We start from the raw sequence: 21223 nt of genomic DNA, 5'->3' as shown, positions 1-21223 counted from the left end.
CTCTGCATAAACATTTCTTAGGTTTTGAAAAAGCCATGAGTTTAAAGTAATTTCAGGAATCTGAGGCAGGAGGATCACAAGTTTGAGGGCAGACTAGGCAATTTAATAACTTATGGAGACCTTGTCTCAAAATAAAAAATAAAAGGGCTGGGGATGTAGCTAAGTGTGTAGGTCCTGGGTTTGATCCCTAGTGCCACCAGTTTTGAATTACCATCAGTAATTTCATTGATGTAGCTACAGCTTCGTGGATATTTCAGGTTTGTTGAATGATCATTAATGTTGTAGTCTTCTTAGTGTTCACTATGTTTTGGGGGCTCTTGTAGAGAAATGCTACAATAAAAGTATTCCATGTTTTAGTGTGGACCTACAACCATTTCCATGTATCATAACCTCCCTTCTTACACTTCCCTTTGCCTATTCTTACCTGCCTACTCTGGCTCCCTTGCTCTTCCCCTAGCAATCCAGATATGCACCTTCCCTAGACCATTACATTTACTGTTTCTTCTGCCTGAAAGGCTGTTCTTCTCAATATTCATATGGCTAATTTAATCTCCCTTCCATCTTCACCCTTTTATTTTCTCCACAGTACTAATCATCACTTTTTATATGATAAACTTTACTTATGTTTTCATTGCTTGTCTTCTCCAAATAGACTAACATTCCATGAAAGCAGTGATTCTTTCTTTCTTTCTTTCTTTCTTTCTTTCTTTCTTTCTTTCTTTCTTTTTCTTTCTTTCTTTCTTTCTTTTTTTGAAGTACTGGTTATCAAAACCAGGGCCTTGTGCATGCTACACAGTGTTCTACTACTTAGCTACATCCCCAGCCCTTAGGGCATTGATTTTTGTAGAATTATTTTCTGTGATGTATCCTGTTCTTAACAGTGTTTGGCACTAGTAGAAGCTCAATAAATATCTATTAAAGGAATGACTGTGTGACTTAATAGAAAACTTAGGACTCTGTAAGTGATGCTTGAAACTGAGTCCATGGCCATATGTCATTATCAGTGTAACTTGTCATCAGTGGTAGAAAGCTTTAAATATGTCCATTTAAGTAAATTTGAGAACTCAGCCTTCTGTTGTCTTACAAGCAACCTCATGGTATGGCATTTCACATTAATACATTCTTGGAATTAATTTTTCAGGGGGCAGCGGGACTTAGACTGGCTATGGCCCAACAATCAGAGTGGTTCTGAGGAAAGGGTGGAGGTGACGGAGTGCAGTGATGATTTATTTTGCAAGACACTCAGGATTCCAAAAGTGATAGGAAATGATACTGGAGCTTACAAGTGCTTCTACCGAGACACCAACGTGACCTCAGTTGTTTACGTCTACGTTCAAGGTAAGTGGTGGAATAGAATTAATTTCCCTCATCCACTTACGAGTTACAAAATACAATAGATACAGAAAAGAATGGAGTCCAACAAAAGGCTAGCTGTGAAAGCTGACCGCTGAACAGAATATACAAAATACTTTCTCAAGGCATTTTCTGAGGAATGACCTGCTGATTGGTTCTGGAGTTTGGGCTGCATTGCATTGCTTTTGCCCAAGTAGTTGGACTCTAATCTGTATTTCTGTAGTACATCTGTGTTCCTTGCAGGCTACAGAGACTCATAAAAAACCTTTTGGTGTTTAAGGGGAAAAAAAAGCTGAAATCTTTGAAATCAAGGAAGACTGAGAAGTGAATTATACAGAGGTTTCTGTGGCAAGATAGGTTATCTTCAGCAGTGTGAGAGATTTTCACGAGAATGCATAGGGAAATAGCCAAGGGTTCTCTAGGTTTTTTTGTGCATATATTTGGAAGGTGCAGTCAACAGAATCTGCTTATGGATTCATTGCTACTTATACTTCTAGAAAATTAATTTGCATACTCATATGAAAAATTTCTAGTTTAAAAGGCCCTGTGAAGGCTGTGTTTTGTTGTTTTCCTCTACTGTGTGACTTGATAAGGATTGCCTTTGGGATGGATACCAGGGAGGCCAACTTAATATCTATCTATATCATATAAAATACAATGTTATATTATTCAGTATTGTAGTATGAATTATGCTATTTTTTGTTTCAAAAAATTTTACACTACCTTAAATTTCTTATGAAAACCTGTGAATGACAGACTTATAATATAGCGTGCTTTTGAAGAATGTAAGAGTTGCATCATATTTTGTTAAGATATACTAAATATTTTTCTTTTCAGTGAGGGATAGATTTTTAGACATTTTATTTCACCATTTATGTGCAACTTTGCACCCCAGAGGATTTGCGGGAGGTGAAAATGACTTAGACTGTTTTTCCAGAAGCAACCTTTACAGGACAGGAATGTCATCCACTTTGGGAAACACCTTTTGGCTCTCTGTCTTTATATTTCAGTAGTGCGGTGTAGGTCAGTGCCACACACACACACAAAAGAAGTACAGACCACACTAAAATCACCTGTGCCACTCCTGAGTGGTGTGGTGTTTGAGAATTATTTTTGCTCAGAGTAAGCATAATCCAAGAAAGAATTTTGTGCCCTCCTCCTCCCCTCTACAGGATTTGAGAGCAAGGCTCAGATCTTGGAGAATTTCTGGCTCCTTTTGATCTGGCCGTCTTGGGAGATGAGGCTCTCTTAAAAGATTGCAAGGATTTCCTGTGTTCAGACTGTCCGGTAATACTAAAGATGAACCTCTCCTATAATATCTTGATATTTCCTTCTCCCCAAGTCAGAAAACGTGGAGATATGTGAAAATTCATTTCATGAGTTACAGTAAATATTTTATTTTGAGAGGATAGGTGATTGTTTGGGTTTCTTTTGTTTACTTCCTTTTTGAGGGCTACCGAAATAGAGTTTATTCACTGAATAGCTTTACTCTTAGGTCAAAGGGTTAATTTAGCTTCCAAGGCTTGCTCTGTAAGCAGGTTACATAATTTTTCATAACATGTGGATGAAAGGTAGGCAATACTAAGCAGTGATGATTCCTAGCATTGTTTATTTGTATTCTAGCAGTCTTTGGCTATACTATTAAATTCTGCTTCCTGTTTTAGCTTAATGTTCTAAGTTGAACTATCCAAGATTTTGATCATGAGATTTAACAATGGGAAAGAAAACATTGAATACAGTATCCCCTATGGACAGGTCCTTTAATTTCCCCTGTGTTCCTCACCTTACTTCCTTAGTCTTCTGACCCCATTCCCTTCAGCAATGGGTTGAGCCAGGAAGTGGGCCCTGGCCTCCTAAGATAATGGGTATGGCATGTGGGGGACTAGATTGGCTTCTTTTCTATGCTTTCCAGCTGGGAAGGAAATCAAACTTTTGCTGTTGCAGGGAATTAGCTGCTTTTCTCCTCTTTGGTTTAATTAACTCTTTCTTTACCTCTGAAAACGCTTGATGAGATGTACTGGGCATAGCAAGATGAAATGTTATCTCTGAAATTTCAAGCATGACTCTGCACCTTATCTTCTTTATTTCTAGGGAATGAAGTAAGTTCCCAGCAGTGTGTTAACATTTTATGAGTAGTGTTTGAATGACATTAAAAATCTCTGTAGTTTTCTTCAGTCATTGGTATTATGACTTTTCAAACATTTACTGTTGGAGAAATTAATAACTACTGAATCTTAATTAAATGCAGTAAATATTAATCATGATTTTAGAAAGATTCTTTTCTAAAGTCTTCACAAGCTTAAAATGCCATATAGAACATTTTCTTTAATAATTGCATCAAAATATTGGAACTTATTTTCTCTTAACTTGAAGATTTCCATTTGTTTTCATGGGATTTATTTGCTTAGAGAGAAGATGAATTTTTAACATCAGTAAAATTGTAGGCAAAATATATAGATTTAGGTTTAAATTTTAAAATAAATATTTCTTCATTTTGAAATGAATATGAAATATGATTGCAGAATAGTCTGTTAAAAATGTAGAGCCTAAAAAAAATGTAGAGCCTATAAAATATTTGTTGATATTCCTTGTAAAGGGGGTCAGTCTCATTCTGGGAGTTTTCTTTCAAATTTTACATATATACATACACACACACACACACACACACACACACACATGTAGCATATCTTTGGCCTCAGACATCTATCTTCAGCCTTACTTGCAGATGCCTTTGCCTGGATGGGGTATCACTTCCAATCCTTTACTTCTTTGGTTAAAATTTATGAATCTGAAAGATGGCTAACTTTTCTGCCAGTAAATCACTGATGGAATTAAATTTTCTTCTAGATTACAGATCACCCTTCATTGCTTCTGTTAGTGATGAGCATGACGTTGTGTACATTACTGAGAACAAAAATAAAAGTGTGGTGGTTCCATGTCGTGGGTCCATTTCAAACCTCAACGTGTCACTTTATGCAGTAAGTCGCATCACTTTTAATCCTCTCAACAGGATAGCCTGTTTTCAATATGATATCCACATTAAATTTTAAAGAGTCTTTAGAAAGGGTAAAAATGACAGTGAATAAAAGCAACCTGTATTCTTAAAAATAAGGTAAATTCTTCAGTGCTTCTCATGTATGGTTTTTACTTTCGGATAGCACTGGATGAAATATTTGATATTTCTTTTCATTACTCAGAGGTACCCTGAAAGGAGGTTTGTTCCTGATGGAAACAGAATTTTCTGGGACAGTGAGAAAGGCTTTACTATTCCCGGCTACATGATCAGCTATGCTGCCATGGTCATTTGTGAAGCAAAAATTAATGATGAAAATTACCAGTCGATTGTGTACATAGTTGTGGTTGTAGGTAAGAGGCTGTTTCCTTTCCATATTGCGAATTCCAGACAGTAAAGAGTGATTTTCCACATGAGGAGCCTGGGGAGGAAGGTATTGGGTGAAGGACAAGGGATATTGAAAAATATAACTCAGGATATGGGATTGAGAAGCTCATTGCATCCACTCTTCCCTTCCAAAATACCCCATGTGCAGTTGAGTTTTCTCATTTTTGCAAGGACCAAGGATGAAAAAGAATGTCATTATAGGTACCCATCTTAAGAAAAATTCAGTATTCAGACTACTGCATGGCATCAAGTCTTTTAACTGTACCTGTTTTATGAAAAGTTCAGCCATTTGCTAAAGCTGGGTGTATTGCTGTAGACTTCTCTATCCAATGGGTTGCACCATCTTTAGATCCCTGTAGGTAGTGCTTTGTTGATCTCTGTAAGCCATTGTCCACCAAGTATTGGTGAGTCTCAGGGAAAAATGCATCACTTTAAAAAATTGTGTGCAAAGTTATAGGTTTCTTTTCTCTCCTACTTTCTGTCTTTTACTTGCTCCAGGGTATAAGATTTATGATGTGGTTCTGAGCCCTCCTCATGGAATTGAGCTATCTGTTGGAGAGAAGCTTGTCTTAAATTGTACAGCAAAAACTGAGCTAAACGTGGGGCTTGTCTTCAGCTGGCAGTGCCCTTCTTTGAAGGTAACACTAATAAGTCAAAACCAGACCTCTCACTGCTTTGATCATAAGCCCTAACGAAGTTTGCTTGAGAGATAGGCCACTCTCTGGCCTCTGGCCGGATAAAATATAAGGCCCTTAACACACACACACACACACACACACACACACACACACATTCCTTTGGAGAATTGCAGAACACACAGCTGCCCACGCAAAGATACAGTTGTTACACACTCTGTCCCAATCTGCTGCAGTCAGGCTGTCAATATTAGTTTGCTAGGTGATTACATCTTTCCACATTGTTTTTAGTCTTTGTTCTTAAAAGTCCTTGATCTGTTTCCCTTTAAGGGAATATCTCTTAAGAAGTATCCCAAGACACACCTCTTAAACTATAGTCATATTTGCTTGTGTTTCTGCAGTTCTCATTCTTACCATGTGAAGTTTTTAAAATCCTAATTCAGATGCTTTCATTTATTTCTCCTGAATCCAAATATGCTTCCTGTCTACATCCTAAAAGTCCTTGTGATTAACATTAAATGATGATTACCAAGGGCAGAGACTTGATTTTGTGGTTCTCTTGAAGCTATTGGATAATGTCTCCTGGATTTTGGTAATTAACTAAACTCTTTCTTTGGCATCAGCATAAGAAAATTGCAAACCGGGATATAAAAGAAGATGTGAAGAAGTTTTTCAGCACCTTGACTATAGACAGTGTATCCCGGAGTGACCAGGGGTTGTACACATGCTCAGCATCCAGTGGGCGAATGACCAAGAAGAATAGCACATATGTCAGAGTCCACGGTGAGCTATGCTTTCCTGGGGAATTATGCTATGCCTAGAAAAGTGAATAGATTTAAGTCATCTAGTGATTCCTATTTTGCTCATTCAGAAGACAGTTTTGAGCTCTTGCTATGCAAGACACACGAGTTATGGTCAAGAGTATGGTTTTGGAGTCAGACACTTGAGTACACATCCTGACTTTAAAATGAAATAAGCTAATATAACAAGTGCTCAGTACACATTACTTCCTGTAGTTATTGCTGTGATTACAAGTATTACTATAATAAGTATAGTGTTAGTATTTAAGATGATTTTTAAAATGTCATTGCATTGTAAGGCTGAAAGGCTTACTTGAATAAGCATACACTTTGCAGATTGGGGAAACCCATATTCAGTTCTTGTGTGTGTGTGTAGCTTTGGGAGATCACTTTAATGTTTCACTTATTCTCATTCGTGTAAATGTCTTACTTTAAATACTTTATATAGCTTCTTCCATACAAGCTTTGGTAGGGGCTTTGGGTTTCATATATGTGAATATATCAGAAAGAGATGGGTTCTAGCTTATGCTTTTATACGATTACTGTGTAATTTGTATGGAAAACTTTAGGGCAGTAAGGGCTGAAAAAGGGAGAACAGTTAGGAGGCTAATTTCAGTATTCCAGATGAGAGATGGTGGATGACGTGGACAAGGGTAGTTAATTTTCCCATCTCTGGGACTCAGTTTGGCTTAATTTGGCTCAAAGTGTTCATGAGATTTCAGGGTGGCTCCAAGTCAGGAATATCACAGTGGAGCAAAATTGCTCAGAACAGTGTTGGGCGTGCTCATTTGGAGACGTTCTTTATATAGACCAAATGGAGATATTTAATACATAAATCTGGAATCCAAAGACATTAGGGCAAAACATGCAAATTTAAGGTATATGTAAGTGATACTTTACATCTGAGACTGGAGTAAAGCACAGATAAAGACAAAGGGTCTGAGGACTGAGTCCTGGGACACATGAACATATGGCAGGTGCATAGAGGCTGACATGTGAACAGAAGAAGAGAAGTACCCAAGGGCCCCTGGGGTCTTAGAGGAGCTGCACAGGGTAGTAGATGCTTCAGGTACATGGATGCACAATGCAAAGACTAGAGAAAAATTGGAATGTGGCCTAAGAAAGACCATATGGCATCAGAACTGCAGTCCTCAGACCCCTAAGGTCTTTGACTTTGCACTTGAAATGAGAAAATGAAGGACCATTTACAATAAGCTGATATTTATGAGTACAATTTTTTTTTATTTTCTTCTAGCCAAACCTTTTGTTGCTTTTGGTAGTGGCATGGAATCTTTGGTGGAAGCCATGGTGGGAGACCGTGTCAGAATCCCTGTGAAGTACCTGGGTTACCCCACCCCTGAAATCAAATGGTAACTATTGGAAGCAAATGTAAAGCATTGCTTCACCTGAAAACAAATCCTTCAATTGTATTAATTCCTGGTATTGTTTTCTCTTGTAGGTATAAAAATGGAAGACTCATTGAGTCTAATTATACAGTTAAAGTGGGGCATGTTCTGACGATTATGGAAGTGAGTGAAAAAGACACAGGAAATTATACTGTCATCCTTACCAATCCCATTTCAAAGGAGAAGCAGAGTCACATGGTATCTCTGGTTGTGAATGGTGAGTCTGTTTTCAGTTTTCCCTTCTCCCCAAGATTACAAAGAGTATGATTACATCTTCCTAAATTATCTTGCCATCATTCCCCCTCTCTCATCCACATCATGACAGGGCTGACACATAAAAATGAAAATGAGGGCTGGGGATTTAGCTCAGTGGTTCTGCCACCTGCCTTGCAAGTGCAAGGTCCAGAGTTTGATCCCTGGTACCAAAAAAAAAAAAAAAAAAAGAAAGAAAAAAAGAAAATGATCTAGAGAGGCTGGATTGAAATGAGGTATGGGACCGTGTGCTCTGGCCACACTTCCTTAAATAAGCTGGTTGAGGGTCAAATGCAAGACTAAAGTAGATGGTACAGTTGATGACCAAGTGCTTGAGGTAAGGCCACCTTGGTTCCTACCTTTGGTCCTGTCTCAGGGGGTTGCACACCTGGTGTGCAGACGTGCAAGACTCTTCTTGAGTTTGGGTGAAGTTTTTGTTTGATGTTGTAGGGCTGGATCGGGCATCCACAGGCTGATCCCAACTGAGAAGGTCTTGTCAGTGGACTTAGGATTTGACTCAGAGTCCATGAAGGGGAGATAGTAGGCTTTTAATTAAAAGATGATTTGAATTTTGGTATCCCAAACTGAAAGATATAAGTAAGTATTAGGGTGGGGAGAGAAGGGTACAATGGTCAAATAAACCTGGGAAATGCTAGGGTGAAGTGAAAGTTTTTTTATTGCAGGGGTTTCTAGGACCTTTACTGGGCTAAGAGATATCACCATTCTTGAAGGAGAGAAACAGAGCAGTCAGGGTTTAACAAGACCTACTTGGGCATAGCATCTTTTTCCTCCTGAGTAAATCCATTAGTACCTTGCTCCACACACAGTTGGAGAAATGCTTCTCTGTTGTAATTCTCCTTGCCCCTTACCGGCACGGCACATTAAAACTTAAAGATATTCTCTCATGACATAAAATTGCTTCCCCATGTATCCTGATACTCCTCTGTATGTCTGCTGAACTTGACTTCCCTTCTGTTTTCAGGGAGTTTTGTAAAGATAACAGGTTCTGTAAAGGTTGCTTGGAAGCAGTGTGAGTGTAGGAGGTTTGGGAGGGGAGAATACAGAACTAGAAAGCTGATTAGTGAGATGGGGGCAGGAAATGATCGAGCAGCGAAGACAGAAAAGTGGACAGCAAATAACTATTTCATCAATTTGTGAGGTCACTAAGCATTTGATTCTCCCTAACATTTACCCTGCTGTATGAAATAAATACAAAAAGGAAGTCAGGTTTTGAAAATATAAAGGAGGATTTAAATCTTTATGAAATGGATCACTGTGACCGTCAGACTTGCCTCTTTCCTTTCTCTCTCTTCTCCCCTCCCTCCCTTCTTGTCTTCCTTATTCTCTCTCTCTCTCTCTCTCTCTCTCTCTCTCTCTCTCTCTCTCTCTCTCGGTTTAGAGGGTTTAGGTTGACACAACAGAAGTACAATGATAATATAAAACTACTGTTTCATACTAGTGACATTGAGCCTAAAGAGAAAGAAAAAGGGGAGAAATAGAGGATGGGAAAAAAAGGAAGAGGAAAGGGGAGAAGGGAGGGAAGAATGGGGAGGGAGGCAGAGAGGGAGGGAGGGGAAGAGGGGTATTGTGTGAGGATTTTGTATCTTCTTTTGTATGTTTAGTGCTTGGGTTTAGAGGTTAGAATGTCTGGGTTTTTCCTGGGCTTTGCTGGGCAACCTTGGGCAAGTCTTTTTAACTTTTCTGTTTCATTTTTGTCACGTGTAAAATGGGGAAAAATAATAGTGTCTTGAGGATCAAGTGGATTGATAAATGGAGTGCTCTTAGAGCAAGATTGGCACATACTGTGTTATTCTGTTTTCCTTCTGTAGCCTGGCCCTGGTTCTGTGAGGTTAGGAGCACAGGTAGAGTGAGCTGTGTTGTGCAGATGAGAAGAACTGAGTCACAGGGTTGTGAGACTTGTGTGAAGTTGCTCACCTTAATAGTTTTTATTGTAATTATGAGTACTACACATAGAGCTCAGCTTTCTTGTTTCCAAGTATAGATGTTCTTTGGAAAAGAAAGTGAGGTAAAATCAAAGTCAGCTTGGCCAGGTATGGTGGCACATGTATGTAATCCCAGGCTGAGACAGGAGGATCTCAGGAGGATCTCTAGCCTATGCAGCTTAGTGACTTAGCAAGGCCCTACTTAAAATAGAGGGCCTAAATTCAATCCCCAGTAGTGCCAAAAAAACCCAAACAAACAAACAAAACCAAATCCAGCTCTGGTTGTTGAAATCCTCTGCTTTCATTCCTCCAACCTGATTGAAAATTCAGAAGTGATCTTTCCCATCTCCAGTCCCACCCCAGATTGGCGAGAAGGCCCTGATCTCGCCCATGGATTCCTACCAGTATGGTACCACACAGACGCTGACATGCACTGTCTATGCCAACCCTCCCCTGCATCACATCCACTGGTACTGGCAGTTGGAGGAAGAGTGCTCCTACGAGCCCAGGTGAGGAGGGCTGTATGCTCTGTTTTTCCTGCCGTCCTGCATTTCTTATAGCTGAGCTGTGCTGTGCCTCCATTCTAAACCGAAAAAGTGACCCTTAAGAAGGTTGCCCTTTGAGGGGTACTCAGAATCTCCTTCCATCTTTCTTGATGTGCTACGTTTCAGCAGATATTTTTGCTTGGGACAGTCCACCTTGTGACTCACCAGGTCTGTCTCCTTGGTTTGCCCTGATGTATACTTCCTCAGGTGATATACACTTCTCTTTGCTTAGTTTGCTAATTTCCAATCTTTGGGTTTTCTCCTTATACCAGTCAGTGGAGATGCCCACCTCACTCCTTCTTATCTGTGAGAAGGCCCATCTCACAGAGGAAGTGCTGATGGGTGGAAGGCAGCGATAAACCTAGCCCAGCCCGCAGAGTCTCAGACCCAGCTTATCAAGTTCTAACACAAGTCCAGACATCCTTAGGGAGAACAACAACAACAATCACGGTCCCACCACCACCCAAGCACTCCACTTCCTGTTGTTGTTTTTGAAATGGCCACTACTGGTTTCTTCCTGAGCTGCTGACCATTTCCTACAGAAAGGCCACGGTCCCATAGAAATGACTTTAAGAAGCCCAGTGGCTTCTAAGTTTCCTTATCTTCCTTTGAACTAAATTAACTTGAATGGTCTTGTCGATCCAATTTATGAATGGAGATTTGTTCCCAGAATAGCTGCTTCCCTCCTGTATCCTGAATGAATCTACCTAGGAACTTTTCCTTCATTGCTGAGGGCCTATTTTTAATTGGTGCCAAGTCTTGTAAAATGGTAGGCTGCATTGAAAGTATTTCTAAACACATAACCAAAGTCTCCCCCTTCTCTTACTATTGATTTGAATAAAGAAAAGTTAAATCATAAAATAATCTATTATCTCTTTTGTAGCCAAGCTGTCTTAACAGCAAACCCATATATTTGTAAAGAATGGAGAACTGTGGAGGATTTCCAGGGGGGGAATAAAATTGAAGTCAACAAAAATCAATATGCCCTAATTGAAGGAAGAAACAAAGTGAGTATAAAATTGTTTAATTTGAAAATCTCTACTTTTCTCTCGTTGGTAGATAATATGGTATGATATTATGTGAGGCATATGGGAGATTAATAATAGAGTAGACTGGATGATAAAATACTAGTATATTAAGTCATTTTGAGAACATCATTGACTTGTAGCAATACCGTTAACTTATAATAGCTCATTAGAGGAAAATGAAATATCTATGCCAGTTACTCTGTATCTGTTGTAAGATAATTCTGATTTTGTAAACATGAAGTGGGAAAATGTTCATAATGTTATAATAAAACATATCACTAATCTAATGGTTTCCTGAGCCCTTTATGTGTAGTGTGTGAGCCACATACCAGTCCCATTATAGCTGTATATATTTGAAGGTGGTCACTGTGGCCCTGTGAGTGGAGCAGATAGCTGCAGCAACTGTGGGATGGCTGAATTTTAGCTTGAATGCCTGTGCACAGACACAGCTTGCATTGTTTATGGCTTGGGATTTGTTTTCTTCACAGACTGTAAGTACTCTTGTCATCCAAGCTGCAAATGTGTCAGCTTTATACAAATGTGAAGCCGTCAACAAAGCTGGGAGAGGAGAGAGGGTTATATCCTTCCATGTGACCAGTGAGTACTCTGCTCTGGAGAGTGGGTTGGATCACTCACAAACTGGGTACTAAGCTGCTGTGTAATTCTCAGTTGACCTTGTCGTTTATGTGAGTGACATGGCATGTGGAAAGAGGACTCGGATTGATTACTGGTGCTTTTGTTGATACATTAAAACTGCCCCTGGGCTTATGTGCAATCAGTTCATAGGCTTGCACTGGAGAGAGAATGATTTCACTCCTCTAAACCACCAGCTCTGTGTCATATGTATGTCATCTGTCTTGGTCATCAGAGTCTAGTACAATGCATGGCTTATTGTGGTTCAGTAATATTGGTGGACTTGCTGCTGGACAGTTGAAAGATTGGGCTTTCACGACATAGGAATAGTACCCTCCAACACTGCTGAGTTTGCCTGCTGAGTTCAAACTAGTTGTATGAATAAACTTTAGCTCAGTGTACTGGATGAAGTATTTTAGCCTTAGCTGGTTAGTTCTAATAAATGCAGCTTTATTGTCGCTAAGTATTTAGCCTGGCATGGTGGTGAGCACCATTAATCCCAGCACTCTGGGAGGTTGAGGCAGGATGATTGCAAATTCAAGTCCAATTCAAGTCCAGGCTGGCAACTTAGTGAGACCCTATCTAAAGGAAGAAAGAAAGAGCAAAAGAGCGAAGGAGCATGCTGGGGATGTAGCACAGTATAAGGGCCCTGTATGGTAAAAAAATAATGTTAATGAGGATATAATTTTTTAAATTCTTTGTTATGAGTAGGTGTCTTGCCTTAGATTTTTCTTTTTTTCATTTTAAAGTAGAGATGTAAGAAATATCTGGAGAAGTTATTTATATTTACAGATAATACATTTTGGGACCTAAATCATTCAGTGTGGCTGTCATCAAGTCACTGGGGACAAATAGAACTATACTTGTTTTGGTACTTTCTGCAGTCTGAAGGCAACAAGAAGACAATAGTGTACTGATGACCATTCTCTAATGGGCTTTATGTTTCAGAGGGTCCTGAAATTACTTTGCAACCTACCACCCAGCCAACTGAGCAGGAAAGTGTGTCTCTGTGGTGTCACGCAGACAGAGCAACACTGGAGAGCCTCACATGGTATAAGGTTGGCCCACAGCCTCCATTGGTCCACATGGAAGAGCAGCTTACACCTATTTGCAAGAACTTGGATGCTCTTTGGAAACTGAATGCCACCATGTTCTCTAATAGCACGAATGACATTTTGGTCATGGAGTTCCAGAATGTGTCCTTGCAGGATCAAGGAGAATATGTCTGCTCTGCTCAAGACAGGAAAACCAAGAAAAAACATTGCATGGTCTGGCAGCTCACAGTCCTAGGTAGGGAGGCAACTCGAGGTCATTCTCCCTAGACAGTTGGATGCCTTAAAAGTAGTGTTTGCAAGTGTGCTCGCTTCGGCAGCACATATACTAAAAAGTAGTGTTTGGAAGTGCCAGGGATTTAGCTTGGTGGTGCTGCGCCTGCCTCATAAGTGCAAGGTCCTGAGTTTGATCTCCGGTACCAGAAAAAAAAAGTGTAGTGCTTTCAGGTACTGTGTGATGATTTCTATCTGTTAGGAGTTTATGAGTAGACTGAGACACACTCACTGAAAGTCATTAAGGTAGAACACAGCAAATAATATTTGTAAAATGGTATATTAGAGAAAATAACATGGTTCTTTCTGATTTTTCTAATTGTGTAGCTAACGAGTATCTACAAAGGATTAGCTTGACCCAGGGAACTTTCTGCATTATTCTTGGGCATTTCTTTATTAATTCGACTCACATTTGTGGAACACTTGATGTGAGCTAGGAGAATGCCCGCATCTGACAGTGGTAACAAGACAGACAAGATGAGAACATAGCCAACCACTGTGGAGTCCATAGCACAATGAGGGGTCTGTGTCCACGAGGACAGGCATTGGTCCCTGCCTTGCTTCCTACTGTAGCTCTACTCATAGAACCTAGTGGCATATTGCAGGTGCTCAGTGAGATTCCTGCTGCATGCATAGTGTGATGATGAGCTGAGATAAGGACCCAGAAGAGTCATAGGAGGCTTGCTACACAAACTGCCTGTGGGTCTGGGACATCTCTATGGTCCAGAGTAAATCAAGGTCAATGGAGTCATAATTCTGGGTATCAGAAAGCTTTGTAAATTCCCTATCAGGATGCCCTGTACACCTTGTCTAACCTTGTGCCTGCTCTGTCTTTGGAGAAATTAGGTGAATTTGGAGAATTTCTGTACCATTTTTTCCATTTTATCCTCTTATAGTGTCCCTTTCTTAAGACCTAGCATGCATGTGTCCTCTCTTTTTTTTACTGCTAGGAAGGGGAAACTGGCTAGGTAAACTTACCTGTATCAAAGTTTTAGAGGAACAGCATCTTGGCTTAGTATATTTTGGAGGGTATATTTGGATATATGTCTTGGGTATATTTTAGGAAGTATCTTCACATATTCAGGTGACAGAAGAAGTTGTTCCCCAGGATCCTTGGAATCACACCACACATAAGACCATGTGGCTGATATGATTTTGAGCTAATCAAAGGATTCAGGAAGAGGAGGAGGCCCCTGGCTTTGCTGGTCTGGGAAATGTTTGTTCACAATTAGGTAGCTTGCTTCTCTAAGGATGCCTATGTTTTTTTCCTGAAATCTATTCTTAGAAATAGTCTAGAGTCCAGTACATTTATTTAAACCCTAATGTAGGGCTCAGTTGGAATAATTGTATTTTGTTAAGCATTGAAGTAGATTCTTTCAGCATGATTCCTTTTGATATTCGGTTGGTTTGGAGATGATATTTGTAAAGCACTTTGATGCTTTTAGGAAATGGGTAAACTTGATGTTTTGCTATACACTTAAACAAATATCATTGGAGTTTATGTTCTTTATATCTTTGGCCTTCTTTAGGGTATTGTTGTTTAGTTTATTTATTTATTTGTTACCGGGAATTGAACTCAGGTCCTCACACTTACCAGGCAGGCGCTGCGCCATTGAGCTCTATCCCTGGCCCTTGTTTATGTTTTAGTACAAATAGCGCTGGACATTTAGGCTCACCAGATTCTATTATTTCAAGTCCTTACTTAATGATAGGGACCTGGGCAATTATAGGGACCTTATTTCACCCTCTGAATTGCAATTATTTTTTCTAAAAATAAATCTACTAGACCTGTCCTGCTCATCATGTAAGACTGATAGTAACATAAATATTACAAATGAATTCTGTAAAAATTACCAAATAAATACAAAGTGCTTTTTGTGGAATTACCATAAAGCTTGGTACTTTCTGTGAGAAAAAATGGCAGAAATTTAAGATCTTAGTGGGCTTGAAGTTTGGTGAGAAGGGAACTTACCCCAGTGGAAAGCCATGTTTAGAGCCTTTATTTTGTGATTTCCAGCTGGAATGACTAACATGAATGCTAAAGACTATCAAGGGTCTGTCTGAACTGTCCTTAGTCTTTTTATTTGATTTTACTCAGTGACCAGCAGTGCTATTATTAGCTTCTGTGTATTTTCAGTTTAGTAAACCAGCAGGTTGCTGTTGACTGAGTTTAAAGTGTTTAACAGTTTACTGATACTAAAATCATCTCTAAAGCTGTAACTACAGATTGTGTGATTTTCTTTTTTTTTTTTAATGTGCATAGAGCGCATGGCACCTGTGATCACAGGAAACCTTGAGAATCAGACGACAAGTATTGGCGAAACCATCGAAGTTGCCTGCACAGCATTTGGGAACCCCCCTCCACAGATTACCTGGTTTAAAGATAATGAGACACTTGTGGAAGACTCAGGTGAATAGAACTTGTGTATCTCTTTGGTTGTAGAATTTTCCCAAAGATATTACATAAAACCTCTATTATTTCTCAGTTTCTTTTATGATAGACGAAAAGCAAGGTTAGCGTAAGTGGTCTGCCTCATTTCCTAGTCTTGGAAGTGGAATTCTCATGGAAGCCTCATGGGAGATCAGTCAGCAGTTGATCCTGTGCTACTCTTTAGAGTTGGATAATGGCCTGAGTTAAAGGACAGCACTTACCTTTAAATTTTTTTTTTCTGAAAAACTCTACAGATCACATCATCAGAAATAAGATGATCATTTCCCTATTCTCTTAGGCATTGTACTGAAAGATGGGAACCAGAACCTAACCATCCGCAGAGTGAGGAAAGAGGATGAAGGCCTCTATACCTGCCAGGCCTGCAATGTTCTTGGATGTTCAAGAGTGGAGACATTTTTCATCATAGAAGGTCAGTGTGAAGCCGTAGCTACATTGGGTGGTTTCTAAACAGGTATATTGTGTCTTCTGTATATTATACACTTTAGGTGGATGATTTAGGTGGGTGATTTTTAGTACTCCTGTGCAGAGTGGATATTTCATATCCAAAATGCTTGGGACCAGAAGTGTTTGAGATTTTGCAATTTTTTTGGATTTGGGGACATTTTCATGTATATAATAGATATCTCAGGAATGGGATCCAAATTGAAACACAAAATTCATTCATGTTTCATGTAAACCTGACACAGAGCCTGAAGGTACCATATGGTATTTTTACTGTGTTTGTGTTTTGATTGTGGCCCATCATATGAGTCAGGTATGGAATTTCACCCTTGTGTTGTCATGTCAGTACTCAAATTTTTGGATTTTGAGCATTTTGGAGTACAGATGCTTAACCTGTATAATTTTTCCTGTATAAGTTTTCAATAAGTATATATTCTTTTAACCAGTAAAATACTGATGTTGTTTTAATTCTGCTTCTGTCACATTTCCTGTCCTTGTAGTTCTTTTTGTGGAAAAATTCCTAGTTAGGTAGGATGAACATCATTCTGCCTCAGATTCTGTCTTTGTTTGAATGGCCCAATTAATTTATAGAAACCATACCTCTGTATTGAAAAAAACATTAGAATTGCTGTCTAATCATGAAGGTTGGTGCCATTCAGTTAATCACAAACAGAGTTTTCATTGGAATAAAGACAATTAAACTTCACTTATAAATAGTAGACCATTGCTTTTCTGAAATGGAAATTTTGGGGTTCTTATCTAAATATGAAATCCTGTGTGTACATGCAGGAGTGCTGTGAAATCTGGCACTTTCTCAGATGGGAAAAGTAATTTGTGACAAAATATTTCACCCAACGAAATGATTCCTGAATCTTTTTTTTTGGTAAACCACCACAGGAGCAATGGAACTACATTATGTGGGTGAAGGAATGGTGTGGAAGGGAAGAAATAATAATGGTGACAGAAGGGAAATTGACAGCTTCTTATGAGCTCATTCTAACTTGTCTCAAAGTCTAGATGTTGGTCCCTTTAATCTGTCAAATCTGTGTTGCTAAGTTGTATAGCTAGACACATCGGCATGATTTCAAATCTCTAGGCTTATTACTATTTCCTAAACTGCACTTGCAAATAAAGATTTCAAAAAATGTGGCAATTTTGTCACTCCAAAGGGAATCATGTTTTAGGGCGAATTTTAGGGAGAACTTCCAGATACTCTTGGTACTCTGCCTTCCTCTGTGAGCTGTCTGCAGCTGGTTATTGATGTCTAACAGAATCTATGGGAACAGAGAGTATAGGTACTTGGTACCTACAGAGAAGACCAAGAAAGGGAGAGGTAGATATTTAATACTCCTGGCAGGTCCCGAAATCTTATATGGGAAATCTAATGCACAAACTTACATAGACAATTGACTCTTTGACTTTTCTGCTGTCTTTGTGGACTTTTTAGTTTCTATGTATAAATAATTAGTTCCCTTGGACCATGGGGAAAATTAAATCTACTTCCTGACACACTCAGGACATGTCTCCCAACTGTCATCACTTATTTTGCCTACTTATTAATCACTTGTCTTCTGCTTTCTTGAGGCCACAGTGGGCCATTCTCACAGCCTGTGGCTGGGTTTGATTCCCACTGTACTCTTCTGATGGGAGACCCCAAGTGGTAATTGTTTGCTTATCACCTCTGTGCTCATCCCTCCTAGTTGCAAGCCCCTTTCTGCATTTAATTTTTCCCACTTGGAGCTGTCCTTTGGACCCCTGAGCATCACCAGCTTTTCCTGCCCACCTTGAGCTTTTCCTTTTCTCTTTGCTTTCATGAGTGGTTTCGAACTTCTGTTACTAGGCCAGGCATGACATGCTCAGCTTGGTTCTCTCTTTTCCTTACGCAGGCACTTGCCACACAGGGGCTGGGGAGTATAATGCTCAACCCAAATAGTACAGAACTTATTTCACTCTTGACTGGCCTACCAACTACCTCTCTGATCTTGTAATTCTTGGTCTGAAAACTGAAGGTTGTTGAGATTAAGTGAGATAACATATTTAAAGTAATATGCATAGTAGGCATGTGGTTGCTAGTCAGTCTCTGGTCAAAAGACTTTATTTTCCCATGTGCTTTCTTAAATGATCCTTTTCAAACTCCACACAGATCACAAAACACTTATTACTGGGATAAAATCTTTTTTTTCTCTGCAGAACATCATCTGTTTTCTTTCCATCAAAAAGTACTCTTTCTCCAAACACTTATATGTGTATCGTTTAAGGCATTTATACTTCTATTCTTAATTACTTTCGCATGCTATTGCTGGAAATTTTCACAATCAATATTTTGGAAGCTTTACATTTCCATTAAGAATAGCTACACAGGGCCGGGGATTTAGCTCAGTGGTTCCACTGCCTGCCTTGCAAGAACAAAGACCTGAGTTTGATCCCCGGTACCAAAAAAAGAAAAGAACAGCTACACACTCCATCCAACTTAGGGGTCATGGCTACTGCTCTGTAGGATGCTTCAAAGTGGGTAAGCTTGAGATCTTGCCTTTCAGTGCTGCACCTTGTCATCTTATAGCAAAGGCTATGAGTTTCTAGCATTGATGCTCATTCAGTTGTGTCTTCCAGGTGCCCAGGCAAAGACCAGCTTGGAAGTCATTATTCTAGTAGGCACTGCGGTGATTGCCATGTTCTTCTGGCTACTTCTTGTCATCATTCTACGGACCGTTAAGCGGGTAACAAGATAATTCCCCTTCAGTTCCTTGCATGTTGGTTTTCATGATTGATGAAAGCTGACTGGGGTTCTTTGAGTTGTTTCTTTCCATTGTTATTGGCTCACTGGGCACATTTTTATTTTAATACAATAACATTCTAGCTCATTTTCTTTGGCTGGATCATGGGGCATTAATTGGTAGAAATCACTAGAGAGGAAAGGGTTTGGACTGTCTAATGTAATTAAGATTTTAAAACTTAATTTTGCATTCATTTGAGGGGCAAGGGGACACTGCAGGCACAAATATAATAGGACTACTCTCAAGCTCCATGAGTTTTATTGGAAAATGAGATGTCAGAATGAGGCCCCTATTAAATAACAACAATAAGTACACAGAACAACAGCCAAACAACAGAGCTTATGTGACTGGGAGGATTGATGCTTTCCAGGCCAGTGAAGGAGAACTGAAGACAGGCTACTTGTCCATTGTCATGGATTCCGATGAACTGCCCCTGGATGAACACTGTGAACGCTTGCCTTATGATGCCAACAAATGGGAATTCCCCAGAGACCGGCTGAAACTAGGTGCATTCTCAGTTGATGTTAATGTAATGTTGGGTTTACCATGTCATCTCCCCTCTTAGGATGATGACAGATCTAGTCTATTCAGATGTTGTACTTTGTCTCAGAAATATTAATTCTATCTCTTAAATTTGGGTCATCATCCATTTAACCTCTTAGAAGTAGGTTCCCTGTATAATCATCCAAAATAGGACATTTGAAGAATAAAGTGATATTCATGTAATAATTAAGGTAGGACAAAGAAGTAATCTGAATTTTCCACGTTAAATTGGGAGGGTGGTCACCTTATCTAGTTGGAATCTTTGCCTGTCACTTTGATGATGTAATAATCCAAGTCCATTTTGTTGATCTGTTGTGATTCTAGGTAAACCTCTTGGCCGTGGTGCCTTTGGCCAAGTGATTGAGGCAGATGCTTTTGGAATTGACAAGACAGCAACTTGCAAGACAGTGGCTGTCAAAATGTTGAAAGGTAAAAGCAAAATTATTTTGTCATTCTCTCCCTGCCCTGCCCACAAGCATTTAACGTGAAGCAAAGCTTAATCAGTAGCTCTGTGCTTAGGTGGGCCAGCTAGGCAAGCGTGCAGCCAGCCTATGTGATTCTTTTGTTCGAATTGGAAAAAGCCTGTTCCTTTATAGCCTCATGCCAATGTGCCTGACCTTGGGCATGGCCTGGCAAGCAGAGTTGAGGAAGGATTTCACCTACCTTGCATGTAAGCCCTTGGGCTGATCTCAGCTTGCATAATTGTATTTAGTAGTCCTGGTCATAGGGGAAAAAGAATCTAGCTATATTAAAATTGCTTCTTAATATATTAGGGTGTTAGGTAAACCTCTAGAAACATAGAAAGGAATTTGATGTAAGTAGATTGCAAAAATAGTTTGTTCTCTTAGAATTAGAATATGTAAAATAATTTTATCTATAAAATTTAACTTGCAAAACAAAAACATTAATGGTTATGGTAAGAAAAAAAGACTATAGGTTATTCTTTAAAAATTAGAAGCTTCGGGCCAGGGATTTAGTTCAGTGGTTTCGCTGCCTGTTGTGCAAGCGCAAGGACTCGAGTTTGATCCTCGGTACCAAAAAAAAAAAAAAAAAAAATTAGAAGCTTTATAAATGATTATTAATACTTATTAATACTAACGATAATGAATTTTGGTCTAGGCATTTTGATTTGGGGAGGTGATGCGTATATAGCTTTTTACCCTTGTTATGATGTGTTTTCATTGGTGAAGACAGTGCTGCTGATCCTTCTGCAGCTGACCCTTTGCCAATGCATTTCAAAGCATTCCCTCTCCTTTTGCCTTTTTCTCTAGAGGCCTGGGAGTATGTAATTTTGAGGTGGCCCATCAGGCCCTGAGGTGTGTGACATGCCTGTGAATTAGAGAGACGTGCATATGAGGTGTAAGGCACAGTCTTAGCCCTGCCAGTGTCGTGCTTCACCTGGCTCTACCAGCTGGTCCTTGTGAAGTTGCCTTCTTGGCACAGACCAGTTGAAACATCAGTATACATATGAGAATATGGAAAACATGGCACCTCTTCCTTCAGAGGAAGCACTTGGAGGATCAGATTCTAAAGAACATAGTATATACCCTGAAACACAAAAATACAGTTTTGTACAAGAAGAGAATCTGGGCATGATTCCATTGCAGTTATATTCTCTACTTTGCAGAAGACTTCACAGAGGGTTCCTATAAATATCAAACATTTTTGGGTTTAATTAAAAATTTGATTTTTT

At 39.4% G+C, this 21223-nt stretch overlaps 1 protein-coding gene across 1 annotated transcript in view; it reads left to right on the top strand.

The window, feature by feature from the left end:
• Nucleotides 1–21223, top strand: part of Kdr (kinase insert domain receptor) — a 44018-nt gene that overhangs the window by 5339 nt on the left and 17456 nt on the right. Inside the window, exons 3-18 of the mRNA XM_087187672.1 lie at nt 1142–1338; nt 4201–4331; nt 4551–4719; nt 5252–5391; nt 6012–6171; nt 7444–7558; nt 7648–7811; nt 10142–10298; nt 11218–11341; nt 11851–11959; nt 12944–13285; nt 15584–15730; nt 16050–16181; nt 18824–18930; nt 19358–19493; nt 19855–19959. Of these exons, the coding sequence (XP_087043798.1) occupies nt 1142–1338; nt 4201–4331; nt 4551–4719; nt 5252–5391; nt 6012–6171; nt 7444–7558; nt 7648–7811; nt 10142–10298; nt 11218–11341; nt 11851–11959; nt 12944–13285; nt 15584–15730; nt 16050–16181; nt 18824–18930; nt 19358–19493; nt 19855–19959 (2435 nt within the window). The remainder of the gene's footprint in view (nt 1–1141; nt 1339–4200; nt 4332–4550; nt 4720–5251; nt 5392–6011; nt 6172–7443; nt 7559–7647; nt 7812–10141; nt 10299–11217; nt 11342–11850; nt 11960–12943; nt 13286–15583; nt 15731–16049; nt 16182–18823; nt 18931–19357; nt 19494–19854; nt 19960–21223) is intronic.

The sequence above is a fragment of the Heterocephalus glaber genome, unplaced genomic scaffold (genome assembly GCF_053883595.1).
Source record: "Heterocephalus glaber isolate CG9 unplaced genomic scaffold, H.glaber_assembly_v1.0 deba00001509, whole genome shotgun sequence".
Lineage (NCBI taxonomy): Eukaryota > Metazoa > Chordata > Mammalia > Rodentia > Bathyergidae > Heterocephalus > Heterocephalus glaber.
The sequence above is the reverse complement of the archived record's forward strand: the minus strand, read 5'-3'. Positions and strand labels throughout refer to the sequence as shown.